The sequence below is a fragment of the Phocoena phocoena genome, chromosome 11 (genome assembly GCF_963924675.1).
Source record: "Phocoena phocoena chromosome 11, mPhoPho1.1, whole genome shotgun sequence".
NCBI classification, from domain to species: domain Eukaryota; kingdom Metazoa; phylum Chordata; class Mammalia; order Artiodactyla; family Phocoenidae; genus Phocoena; species Phocoena phocoena.
The window spans coordinates 46570271-46584533 of NC_089229.1; the positions used below are offsets into that span (position 1 = coordinate 46570271).

Here is a 14263-nt window from a genome sequence, read left to right on the forward strand (position 1 = left end):
GTGTGTCTTGTTGTCACTTGAAGAGGATCTGAAAGGCTCTGGGAGGTAGAAACATTTCTCTGTGTCACACATCCTGGCAGCAAACAAGTTAAATGATCTTAAAGAACCTGAATGAGTTAGTATTTAAATACATCTCTTTGCCTGACACAGTTAGAGCCATAATGGAGCTTTTAAGCAGTTTGATGCTACAACTCCAGGAAATCCCGCTGAGGAGCTGCCTCTTTCATTATGTTTAATGTGCTACTGGCAAATCACTTCCTCTGCCTGCTTCCCTTCAGGAGAGGAGGAGGTTTTCTTGATTCCAAGCATTACACACACACACAGAGTCTGATGTAGGTGAGTAGAGATCTTCATTTCACTGATAGTTTATACGTAAAAGCATACTTGTGACCCTTCTTGGTTCCCTCCCCACCCTTCTTCCAGGCCCTCCTCCTCCACCTCCACATATTCGGGTGAATAAAAAGGATGTGCTAATTAGCAAATCTTCCATCAACTTTACTTTCAACTGCAGCTGGTTCAGCGACACCAATGGAGCTGTGAAATACTTCACAGTGGTGGTGAGAGAGGCTGACGGTAAGTGATCACGAATTAACTCTGCTGTAAGACACAGGATTACTTTCCCAAAAGTCACTGTGGGAGCTCCTTTTGTGACAAGTTTTTAAAAGAAGAAAACTGAATTTTTATGTCATTTCACTTTCTCTCTGCTGGATGCAGGGAGATGTAACAGAAAACTGCTCAAAGGTTCTTTCCGCAATAAAGCCTATTACCTGCTGGGTTTAATTGTTAAATGGGTGAGTAATATTAATAGCAACTACATCAGTAATAACAGTAACCATCATTTCTTGAGCCCGTACTATGTGCCAGGCACTGTTGGAAGTGCATGGCATGTATTGACTCATTCAGTCTTCTTTGCTACTTATTCAGTCCCGTTCAGCTCCCTTGTTCTGCCATTAAGCAGCTATATGCTTCATCTGCCTTCTCCATTTCCTGTCTCAATACCTGCACCAATCATACACTCCCAAACCACGCACCAATTCACAAAAATATTCAAAAGCTTAAAAGAGGGGAAAAAATGATCATGAAGAGCATTCCTCCTTTCTCTACTGAATTTTCAATAATATGTTTCATTATCTAGTCCACTAAATTATTCAGTGTTACCCAATTCTTATGGATCAGGCAAATACTAGGTAATTCTTATAATAACATTCCATACAACCACCCGGTATGATCTTTAGAGCTTATTACATCAGCATTTATCAAATCATCTGCAGGAGTGCTGTATCTGGGGACACACATGTCCATATGTGTATTTGCCACTGAGGTCTTGTGTGTTATTTCTCCAAAACAGATGTCTGTGTCTGGAATGACATTAATATATTCTACATGTCTTATATTTTTCAAAATTGTTTAAGGTGCTGCACTGGAGTTTCTTAAGCATCCCAGACTATTTTGACTATTTTAACCCATTTGTGGGCAGTGGGAAGCTTTAAACCTGCCATGACAAATGTTGGAGCTAAACAGTATTTCGTTCTCACTGTGTATTTTTACATTTTATTTAGTTGTACTAGAGCTCGTTATGCATAATTAATTCAATAATTTCAAGGGTCAGTGCTGCATTCCAAGTTTCCTCACACATCCTAATTGGGGATAAATAAGTGAACTGTAGAGAGACTTTAAATTTAAGTAGGCTGCCCTGAAGACAGTGTTTTCCTACCTGAATATAAGGCAGTAGCTGAAAAAAAGTAATACCCCAGAATTCAGCCTCATGTGCTCCAGCCAGGTGGGTTTCAATTATTGATGTCCATGGAGATGGGCTGTGCTCTCCCTGGTGGTCTAAGATAACAAGCCATCTCACATAAGTGTCATTTAGAGCATATATACTCTTCCTAAAGGCAACCTTCCTTTTAATTACTGCCAACAGGATAATATTTCTAAGATCCATTCATTTTTGAGCAAATTTTATTAAACAATAAAAGTTTAATAACTTGAGATTGAGTCCAGGACACAAAGAAGCCCCACAGTACCACTCCTTAAAGTTCACTGTAAATGGTATCCAATCTCTATAATATTTTCCTTCCTAATTATGCTTTCCTCCAGCCAACATCAAAACGAGTTTGCAGTGCCAAAACACACAGCAGGCTGGGCGGACAGGGGAAGAGTTCTGGGAAGTGTTCTGCATGAGGGACCAAATTCAAGCCAGGATTAAGCTGTACTCAAGATAACAGAGCAGGACACGGAGCAATTATCAGACTGGGCACGGCACGGGGAGCGTGCCTATGAGGCGACTGCTCTGGCCTCAGACCTGATTCCTCTTATCTCTTGCCCATTTCCCAGGTCATAGGGATCTCCTTATTCGCTCAGCTACAATGGTTATTGGCAAGGTAGAGACCTTTTTGAGTGGCTTGACTCTCACAGTGGGGAGTGTCCAACTTTCTGGAGTTACGGGACACATTATCATTTGATGCATGAGCCACCCTCTCGTTCACACATATTTTCTTTCCTAGAAAAATGATAGTGTGTGTGTGTGTGTGTGTGTGTGTCCATGTGTGTGTCGGTGTAGATGAATATGCATATATAAAATTTTGTATATACACTATTTATTTTTAATTTTTACTTATTTTAGAAAAAGTGAATTAAATTCATTTCATTGGGAGAATTTCATAGCATCCTTTGAGATCACAGATTCTGCACTCCAGGGATGACTAGAGATAGTGGGTGAGGAGGTAACCTCAGAAACCTGGTTAGAAATGACTGAAGTCACAAGAAAGTCAGTGCTTCACTGTGGGTTTTCTCCCTCCAGGCAGTGATGAGCTGAAGCCAGAACAGCAGCACCCTCTGCCCTCCTACCTGGAATACAGGCACAATGCCTCCATTCGGGTGTACCAGACTGATTATTTTGCCAGCAAATGTGCGGAAAGTCCTGACAGCAACTCTAAGAGTTTTAACATTAAGCTTGGTGCAGAGATGGAGAGCCTGGGTGGAAAATGTGATCCCAATCAGCAAAAATTTTGTGACGGACCGCTGAAGCCACGCACGGCCTACAGGTTAGATGTATTACCGTCATTTTGCTAGAAGGGACGTGCTTCATCACTGGGCGCTCAGCTGTCTGGGCCTCTGATTCACACGAGCTCCTGTAGATTAATAACCTGCGTTACAAGAGTGCTCTACATTTTACTAGGTAATTTATAAAAGTTGTGTTCCTGCCTGCACTCACAGGTAATGTGTAAAGAAGGCTTTCGCATTGTGTAAAGAAGGCTTTCGCATTTTGCAAAAGCTCCAATTCGTTATGTGAAGAATTGAAGGTTCTTAATAGATTGTCCTTTCTCCTAAAACTTCTCTAGTATGAATCAGACAATTTACTTACCATGTTAACAACTGTGAAAATGTCCAAATAGAAAGATTGAGTTCAGGGAGACTCAAGACATATGAGGTTTTATCTTCCACTTTTAGTTGGAATTTACCTTCTAAGGCGTAAAAGACGAAAGTGCTCTTTGGTCCAGATAGAACCCTTGAAGGGAAAGGCCCGTGAATGAGTGGAAGCACCCTCTCCTCCCAGTAAGATGGCAGATGAAAAGGAGCAGATCTTTGGTTTGGCCCCAGGGAGCACTACTACAGCCAACAGGCCCTTCCATCTGTCGGAATTGTCTGTGCCCTTCATCTACACTATGCTCCCCGAAAGCAGGTATAAGTGTACACAGCCCCCCAAACCAGGATCCCCAAGAGATAGAGAACCTAGGCTTCCATCTTGGATATAAGGCCACAGGCATCCAAGATTAATACTTCTGCAGACGATGTGCCTTCTCTGTTGGGTGTTGGCAGAGCTGATATCCAGCCAGTATGGCAGTCAGTCAGGTTCTCTATGGGCCAGTGTCCATTCTGGTTGGCAGTGTCCAGGTCTTATTAACTCTTGCATATTTTGAGTATCACCCCTGAATTTCAGCAGAAACTTTTCTGCCAGCTCCAAAAGGAGACAGTGACACGGCATCATGTCATTCTTAGCCCCTCCCTTGTATCAACAAAGGCAGGCCAACAGTTTCCCTAAAACAGAGGACTCACTTTGAGCAGGAACTCTGTATAGCTACCTCTGCCCAGGACTCACCACAAAAGTGCTACTGCCACACAGCCAAGGTTGGCACCTCCAAAGTAAACACACACAAACTTATTAGTGATATTTGCTTGAGGAAAAGGCCATAGGAGCCTACCTGAAGGAGATGAGATCTCAGACAGAGCAAAGGAGAAATATAAAAGAGATCAGAGCGCCGGGATCCTTTAGTTCCTATTAGAATCAAGAGATGCCTCAGCTCCTTGGTCACTTGGGCTCCAGGAAATTTGAGGAAAAGTCTCCTAAGGGCTATTTTCTCTTTGTGGGTTGGAAAGTTGAGGCTGTTTTTGTTTGTTTTCTGGTTTGCTTTTTGAAAGAGAAGGAGAGAAGATGACTCATTACTATGTTTAAGAAAGAGAACAAGGGGCTTCCCTGGTGGCGCAGTGGTTGAGAGTCCGCCTGCCGATGCAGGGGACACGGGTTCGTGCCCCGGTCCGGGAAGATCCCACATGCCGCAGAGCGGCTGGGCCCATGAGCCATGGCCGCTGAGCCTGCGCGTCCGGAGCCTGTGCTCCACAACGGGAGAGGCCACAACAGTGAGAGGCCTGCATACTGCAAAAAAAAAAAGAAAGAGAACAAGAAGCTAGAGAAAGTTCATGTGTGGACCAGGCCCCCAATCTCCCAGCACACTCCTTCCAGTCCATAACAGCAGCCAAGGTCCTAGCAAGAGGCCCTGCAATTGGAGTTCCAGCACTGCCACTTTTCAGCTGTGTAACCTTGTAAATGGCCTTTCAGTTCTCTAATTCTCACTTTCCTCATCTGCAAAACATCACAGGACTGTCCTGGGGAGTCATGTAGATGACAGATCAAACCTAGCCATGGCCCTTCTAGATTAAGGTCTTTCAGTGCTTCCCATTCATTTCCAGGAGCAAGTGAAGATTCCAGAGCAGGGCACACAAAGCCCCCGCCTCCTCCCTCCTGCCTGCCCCGCCAGCTTTGTCTCCCACCATTTGCCCCAAGTACACTCTGCCCTTTTGCTTTGCCCTGTTCCTCTGAGTTCCCTTAAATCTGGCTCTCTTAGACCCCTGAGCCTTTGCACATCCTTTTCACTCTATTTGGGATGCCCTCCACTCTCCCGTCTGACTGGTGAATTGCCTCATACACTTTAAAAGCTCAATCTGCAACTAGCCCGCGCCACCCCTGTTAACCCACAGCTGGGCAGTAGGGCCCTCAGCTACATTTCCACAGCACCCAGTCTCTACACCCCTCTAATCCTCCAGTTAGCAGTGGTTTTTAGCCCTTTGTTTAATAGCCTACCCTCTTCACTAGGCTTCAAGAGCTCACAGTCCAATAGGGGAGACAGACATGACATCGGTCACAAAACAATATGGCAAGTACTGGGCACAAAAGAGACGCCACTAAGTGTTTATGAACAAACAAGGAAATGAGCCAAGATGCTCTGTGAAGAGTTACACATTCTTATTATAGCTTAATCACCTCCTGCCGTACTAATTTGTTTTCTAGGACACAGCTTTCCTCTATTTCTCCACATTTCGTTCACTCCTGTGAACAGCATGCCACGCAGATAATGCTTGATACGAGCACAGAGAACCGCATGCTGAGTGACCCCCCGTGTGGTAGCTGCTGAACCCAGGCTCTGTGCAGGCAGAATTCTGCCTGTCTCACGACGATAATCACCATGGTGACCCTCAATGCTCTCAGGCATCTTTTTCTTCAGAGAGAATAGGTAGACAGGAAGGAACATGGAAAAAGAAAAATTAGGATTGAAAAGACATGAGAAATGCTAGGTTTAGCTGATACGCAAGTTTATTATGTCAACGAACGTATAATGTGTTTCCGTTCATTGTTGGGTTCCTACTATCCGGGTATATAATTAGCGTTGTTCCATATGGGAAGAGAATGGGCGGATCATGATAGGTGAGAAGCAGTTTGGTGGTTGGGCAAGTGCTGATCTGTTTTTGTTTCTATTCTAAATAGAATAGCAATGTGACCACGATCAGGTTTCAGCTTCTCTTGACCTCATTTTCCTCAAATGAAGGAAATTGAACCACATGATCTGTAACTTTGTGCTATAGAATTCTGATTCTGGACACATTTAAAGTTGAAAAACTTACTATCAGATATCAGTTCATTAAAATAATCTTATAAACAGAAGACATGTCTGTAAAATATGGGCAGAAATGTTGAAGGACATAAGAGGGGTACAGGTAAATAAATGCTATGAAGTTTCAAAAGGCTTCCTGAAGGAGGTATCATTTTGGCTGGGCGCTGAAAAGTAGGGAAGAATTTGAAACTATGGAGATAGAGGCAAGAGGAGATTCACAGTGCAGAGGCAGAAATACACAGATTGTTTAGAGAAGAGCAAATACTCCCATTTGAAAGTGGGGGTCATGTAGAGGGGTACTGGGGAAGACAAAAGCAGGAAGATAGGATGGGACAGGATTCTGAATAGGTGCTAATTGCTGGGCTAGGAAATGTGGTTGTGGTGTCCATTACTGGAAGGGTTTAAGGGCAGAGTTCCTGCGGACCTGCTAGTTTTAAGCCAAGCCTACAGTAAGTCATTATCTCCTTCCAGGGTTCCTAAAGGCCTTATTCATCTGGATCCATTTTGTACTTTGCGTTTGCACCTATGAATCCCAGAATTCCAGAGCAGGACCTGTCAAGTTTGTTATACCCAATGCTTTTATTTTCACAGTTGAGAAAACTGAGGCATAAAGAACTTTGGGAACCATTCACCTAATCAGTGACAGTGAGAGCTAGACCTCAAACCCTATGCTTCCTAGCCCAGGCTCTTTTTGCCACCCCTCCAACAGAAGTCACTGCTGTTAAACCAAAACTAAGCCAAGAGGAAATAAGAGAAAGAGATTTGGACTAAGAGTCAGAAAGTACTGAGTTTGGTTTTCTTTTACCAGCTTTCTCTATGATCTTGAGTGAGAAATGGAATCTCCCCAAGCTTCAGGTTCTAAATCTCTGAAATAATATCATAACCTTCTTATATTGGAGAGGTTGGAGATGGTCAAATAGAATCATATTTATAAAAGTTCTTCACACTTACAAATCACTATACAAATAAAAGAAACTTTTTTTAACATCTTTATTGGAGTATAATTGCTTTACAATGTTGTGTTAGTTTCTGCTGTATAACAAAGTGAATCAGCTATACATATACATACATCCCCATATCTCCTCCCTCTTGCATCTCCCTCCCACCCTCCCTATCCCACCCCTCTAAGTGGACACAAAGCACCGAGCTGATCTCCCTGTGCTATGCGGCTGCTTCCTACTAGCTATTTTACATTTGGTAGTGTATATATGTCCATGCCACTGTCTCACTTCGTCCCAGCTTACCCTTGCCCCTCCCCGTGTTCTCAGGTCCATTCTCTATGTCTGCATCTTTATTCCTGTCCTGCCCCTAGGTTCTTCAGAACCTTTTTTTTTTTTTAGGTTCCGTATATATGTGTTAGCATACAGTATTTCTTTTTCTCTTTCTGACTTACTTCACTTTGTAGGACAGTCTCTAGGTCCATCCACCTCACTACAAATAACTCAATTTCGTTTCTTTTTATGGCTGAGTAATATTCCATTGTATATATGTGCCACATCTTCTTTATCCATTCATCTGTCGATGGGCATTTAGGTTGCTTCCACGTCCTGGCTATTGTAAATAGTGCTGCAATGAACGTTGTGGTACATGTCTCTTTTTGAATTATGGTTTTCTCAGGGTATATGCCCAGTAGTGGATTGCTGGGTCATATGGTAGTTGTATTCTTAGTTTTTTAAGGAACCTCCATACTGTTCTCCATAGTGACTGTATCAATCTACATTCCTACCAACAGTGCAAAAGGGTTCCCTTTTTTCCACACCCTCTCCAGCATTTACTGTTTGTAGGTTTTTTGATGATGGGCATTCAGATTGGTGTGAGGTGATACCTCATTGAAGTTTTGATTTGCATTTCCCTAATGATTAGAGATGTTGAGCATCCTTTCATGTGTTTGTTGGCAATCTGTATATCTTCTCTGGAGAAGTGTCTATTTAGGTCTTCTGCCATTTTTGGACGGGGTTGTTTGTTTTTTTTGATACTGAGCTGCATGAGCTGCTTGTATATTTTGGAGATTAATCCTTTGACAGTTCCTTCGTTTGCAAATATTTTCTCCCATTCTGAGGGTTGTAAAGGAAACTCTTTTCATGGGAGAGACTCCTTTCAATGTCCAAAGGTATAATACATTAGCAACACACACCAACTCCTCCCCTCCCACTTAATGTGTGTTGACTGCTTGTTACCCTTTGGGGACATTGCACAATACCTCCATCAACAGTCTGTTATTCCTGGAAGTACAACTTTTGACTTGGAAGGTTTCTTTTAGAGATGGAAATTATAGATGTGATTGATCAGTATCAGCTTGAAGATGATACCTGGACCTGGGCATGAGTGAGACGGAGAGGGCAAAAGGTCAGAACAATTTGTCCTGGCTGGTACTAATGTTGGTACTACTTCAGCATTATTACAGGATGTGCCCAGATACTTTTGGGTTGAGCAAATCTAGATTTTTTTTTTAAGGAAAAAAGAATCGTCCATTACTTTTCCTATGATTTAAATTAACCCTAGAAAAAGTTTTCCCATATAAACTGATCCTCATACTCTCAGTAAACCTATAGTCTAGGAAACTTCAGGATAGAACAGACTGAAGAGGTCACCCAAGCCAATCTATAACTTAGTGCAGGGCTGCTGTTCTACAGATTCCCTGAGAGCTGGTTCTCCAGTGTCTGCTTACACACCCTCAATGACTGGAAGCTCACTACCTACGAGGCAGCTCATACTCTAGATGTTAGAAAGTGATTTTTTGTTCCCATATCGCCCTATGACTTCAGCCTACTAAGCTTAGTTTTACATTCAAGAATGTAAACCTCGAGGTGATAGGGACTTATTCTTTGCAGTATATCCAGCTCCTGGCCAGGTACTGGCACACAGTAGGGGCTCAATAAATATTTGATGAATAAATGAATGAATGCATGAATGCACGAACCCAGGGCTATCTGATTTCATAATTCATACCCTACCCTACATACATATTGACCAGGTGACCACCCTGTTTCTCCTTGACCTTACTGTGGTTTTCTTTTCAGAATCAGCATTCGGGCTTTTACCCAGCTATTTGATGAGGACCTGAAGGAATTCACAAAGCCACTCTATTCAGACACATTTTTCTCTTTGCCCATCACCACTGAGTCAGGTAAGGCTAACCTTTCCATCGACTTTACATAGTCTGCCAAACACCATGTCACCTACAAGAGCCTCTAGTGGGGAGATCTGGGGACTTGGCTGATGGTGGTAAGGGGAACATTTATTTTTGCTTGGGTTTTAATCTTTATATGATCATGGATTGATGTGGATTAGAGGAATTTCACAACTTCTGTAGCAGAATGGAGTGAAAGGGGATTAATCGTGTAAAGAAGTTAGAAAGAAATACCAGATTTTTTTCCTATTAAACATGAATTTTTAAAAAAAACATTCAAATCAAGAGCTTGCACAGGCCAAAACAGAAGTAGGTACAAAAGGCTTTCAGGTCGTTAGTGGGAATGTGTATATGAAATGTATACATAGAAATGCATAGGAAAAAAAGACTCGAAGGAAAAAACACCAAAGTATTAATGATGAATATCTCAGAGTAGTGGGATTACAGGTGACTTTTTTCCTTTTGTTTATTATACGTTGCTTTCACATGATACAAAATGTGAACTTGGCTTTACATACATTTATGTTAGAGGGAAAGCCTGAGTAATAATAGTAGCTAATTTTACTTTTCATCCTGTGAAGCAGCAGTTTTCAGCATTGTGCTTAGAATATACCTGATCCTCACTACCACCTTTCGAGGTAGATCCTATTATCATCCCCATTTTAAAGGTGAGGATTTGAGATACCAAGAGTTTATGTAACTTGCCCAAGATAGCAGAGCTGCAATTCTGGTACTTTCTGCCTGACCTCTTAACCTCGGCACTGCTCAGATTCAGAATATTTCCAACATGCTGAGAATGGCTTTATTTTTTAGCACATTGTTCTTTGATACCATTATCTGCCCAGCCTTTCCCTGTACCCAGCCTTCCACAATGCTTGGTCTCAGGAAGTTCTTCTTTATAGCTAAAACAGTCTCTCGTGCTGTATGACAAAAGATGACTCAGCCTCACAAACACTCCCATCTATTTATGCCAAATATAGGGATAATTTCCCACTTTTCAAACCAAAAAGGGATCAGAACACAGGAGGATTTAGATGTGTTTGCTTATAATTTAATGTTAAGTAAGGGATTTGTAAACACAGTTCTTCCCTATTTAAATTATTGTTATACAACAAAAATTGTATGTAGTCCAGTAAAGGAAGATAGTAAACATATATCCAAAAAAGAATATTAACCACAGTAAAAGGAACATGACTGTGTTGATTTGGTAAGTCTTGAAAAGCACATTGAATAAACAAATCCAAGGGCTTAAAATGCAACTTCAGAAATGGACTACTCCACAGACCTAAATGTAAGAGCTAAAATGATCAAACTTTTAAAAGAAAACATAGGAGTAAATCTTTGTGACCTCGACGTAGGAAATGGTTTCTTAGCTATGATACCAAAAGCACAAGCAACAACAACAACAAACTAGGTAAATGGGACTTAATTAAAATTCAAAACTCTTGTGCTTCAAAGGACACCATAAAGGAAGTGAAAAGACAACCCACAGAATGGGAGAAACTATTTGCAAATCATATATCTGATAAAGGTCAAGTATCCAGAACATACAGAACACTTACAACTCAATAATAAAAAGACAAATAACACAATGTAAAAATGGGTAAAGGATGTGAATAGACATTTCGCCAAAGACAATACATAAATGTCCGATAAGCACATGGAAAGATGCTCAACATCATTAGACATTAGGGAAATGCAAATCATAACCACAATAAAATACTACTTCACACCCACTAGAATGGCTATCATCAAAAAGACAATAACAAGTGTTAGTAAGGATATGGAGAAATCTGAACCCTTATACATTGCTTGTAGAATGTATCAACAAAATGGTGTAACTTCTTTGGAAAATAGTTTTGCAGTTTCTCAAAATATTAAACCTAGAGTTACCCTGTGACCCAGCAATTCCACTCCTAAGTGTATACCCAAGAGAAATTAAAATAAAAACTTGTATATGGAGATTCATAGCAGCTTTATTCATAATAACCAAAAAAATAGAAAGAACCCAAATGTCCATCAATGGCTGAACGGATAAACAAAATGTGATATATCCACACAGTGGAATATTATTCAGCATAAAAAGGAATGAAATACTGATACATGCCACAACATGGATGAACCTTGAAAGCATGCTAAGTGAAAGAAGCCAATCACAAACAAAGCACATACTTATTACTCAATTTATTGTCCAGAATAGACAAATCTATGAAGACAAAGTAGATTAGTGGTTGCCAGGGTCTAGGGAGAGGGAATGAAGAATGACTGCTAAGGGGCATTGGGGATTCTTTTAGGGGGGTGATGAAAATGTTATAAAATTGAATGTAAAATGATTGAATTGTACAGTTTAAATTAGTGAATAGTATGGCATGTGAATTATATTTCAATAGACTGTTTTTAAAATGGGCTACCTGTTCAAAAACTCCCAGTGCCAGTATTGAACCAGATAATAAAAATGGAATTTCATTAAAATAATTCTGAGCGATTCACTGGCTTTGCCAATGTCCCAGATGCTGTAAAACACGTTTCATACAAGTGAAATAGCATCTTTACCTTGGTGGCAAACTGCTGGCCTTTATCTCAAGTGCCCCAAAGCTTTACATACAAGCATAGATGAAGTCCCAAATTCCTTTATACGCGGAACACCATTGACTCCAAAAGTATAATGACCAACCTGCTGTCACTTGGTAGTAGCCAATGTCTCATCTGTTCAGCTGCGTACCGCTTAGCCTTTCGGTAGTAAATGCCTTAGTGTGGCCATCGTTTGAATCCTTCTGTAATAACGTTCCTAGGGAGATGGGGTTCCAATAGCTATCTTACTGGTTCTTTAACACTAATTTTCCCACCTGGGTTTGTTGTTGCCCTCTGGATTATTGTAGAGCCTTTGTTTGGAGTTATTGAAGGTGTGAGTGCTGGTCTGTTCTTAATTGGCATGCTGGTAGCTGTTGTTGCCTTATTAATCTGCAGACAGAAAGCCAGGTGAGTACAAAGATCCCTTTGGCAATTGGGTCCACAATTTTAAAGATGCAACTGAAAATGCTCTTTAGCCTGAAAAGTAAGGAGGGAAAAATCATTTAATTTCTCCAGGTTAAATCACCTTTGTTTGTTCAGAAAAACAAGAATCAAACCCTAAAACCATGACTCACTTTTTTCAGCCTCTCTACGTAACCACTGCTGAGTCTTGCCCTCACCAAATGACTGAGGGGCCATCTGTAGCCTCATTTGGATGTGAAATAGCTCCTTTGGCACAGGAAAAAAAAATCGTGTGTGTGGTTCAGTTACCTCACGAAGACAGAGATGTCTGCATATTGTGTGCCCAAATACTTTTCTGAAATATGCTGAAAAGTATAGTTGACATCTCCATTTTGTGGCTCATATCTGCCATGCTAACTTAAGAAGGGACCAAAGAGAACTAAACAGCATGTGGCCCCGGTGCCATGCCCTCTTCTCTTAGGGAATTTCTTTTCTTTGGCATGTCCTCTCTCTTCCAGTCGTGTCTTGCCTCTAAGGTTTACTCTGTGTGTGTGTGTGTTTATAGAAAGCTTTACTGAGAGTGTGGGAAGTGATTATGACCTGTAGCCAAAAACCAGAAGACAAATCTCCAGCTATTGCAGGATGGTTTCCTAGTGGGAAAAATCTATTTCTTCTTTATGTTCTCCCTCACTTTTCCCTCCCTCAAAGGGATGTTGGCTGAGTGTAAAATATACACGTACTGAAAAATCCATATTTGCACAAACATGCACAGCCTTACCATAAATGGAGAAATTTGTTTAAATTATTTCATAATCAGAATATAAGTCCTCTCCCTTGGGTTTCAGCCATGGTCGAGAAAGGCCCTCTGCCCGCCTGAGTATTCGTCGGGATCGACCACTGTCTGTCCACTTGAACCTGGGCCAAAAAGGGTGAGCACATTTTCCTTCATTTCATTTATTGAAAGATGAGTTGACTGTATTACGTGACATTTGCTAATGAGATCTTTCTCCTTTTGGCTTTTCTTCACAGTAACCGGAAGACTTCTTGGTAAGAGAGAGAACTCATTAGTTACTGTATTATCTGCTTTTGAAATGTAACTGGGGCTGGGTATGGCATTTTCCCTGTTCTTCAGTAATTTTCTTTTCCTTCTATTATATTTTTAACTATAGCCCCATAAAAGTAAACCAGTTTGAAGGACACTTCATGAAGCTGCAGGCCGACTCCAACTACCTTCTATCCAAGGAATACGAGGTACAACTCAGAGGCAGTGATGCTTTAGCACCCCTGGTCCTTAGCAGAATTTCCCTCCAAGCCTTCACTGTGGATTCACAGGCTGATTGGGCTCAGGAGTTAGGTGGGCACTTAGGGTCTCAGCTGAGCATTCTTTTGTGCCTGAATCCATTCCCTGCACAATATACCACCTAGTCTCAGAGGCCATTTTGATCTCTGGAATAGTACAGCAGACAAAGCGCTACCCAGACCAGATGGTAAGAAAGAATTGACAAACTTCAAATGCAAACCAATGCTGTCAGTTGTTTTTTTTTTAACATCTTTATTGGAGTATAATTGCTTTACAATGTTGTGTTAGTTTCTGCTGTATAACAAAGTGAATCAGCTATACGTATACATACATCCCCATATCCCCTCCTTCTTGTGCCTCCCTCCCACCCTCCCTATCCCACCCCTCTAGGTGGGCACAAAGCACGGAGCTGATCTCCCTGTGCAATGCGGCTGCTTCCCACTAGCTATCTATTTTACGTTTGGTAGTGTATGTATGTCCATGCCACTCTCCCACTTCGTCCCAGCTTACCTTTCCCCCTCCCCGTGTCCTCACGTCCATTCTGTACGTCTGTGTCTTTATTCCTGTCCTGCCCCTAGGTTCATCAGAACCATTTTTTTTTTTAGATTCCATATATATGTGTTAGCATAGGTATTTGAGGGTCCATCCACCTCACTACAAATAACTCAATTTCGTTTCTTTTTATGGCTAATA

General features: G+C 41.4%; 1 protein-coding gene across 1 annotated transcript in view; it reads left to right on the top strand.

The window, feature by feature from the left end:
* Positions 1 to 14263, top strand: part of PTPRB (protein tyrosine phosphatase receptor type B) — a 113352-nt gene that overhangs the window by 79611 nt on the left and 19478 nt on the right. The window contains exons 20-26 of the mRNA XM_065886747.1: positions 424 to 573; positions 2801 to 3044; positions 9188 to 9294; positions 12177 to 12276; positions 13116 to 13199; positions 13300 to 13317; positions 13440 to 13521. Coding sequence (XP_065742819.1) covers positions 424 to 573; positions 2801 to 3044; positions 9188 to 9294; positions 12177 to 12276; positions 13116 to 13199; positions 13300 to 13317; positions 13440 to 13521 — 785 coding nt within the window. The remainder of the gene's footprint in view (positions 1 to 423; positions 574 to 2800; positions 3045 to 9187; positions 9295 to 12176; positions 12277 to 13115; positions 13200 to 13299; positions 13318 to 13439; positions 13522 to 14263) is intronic.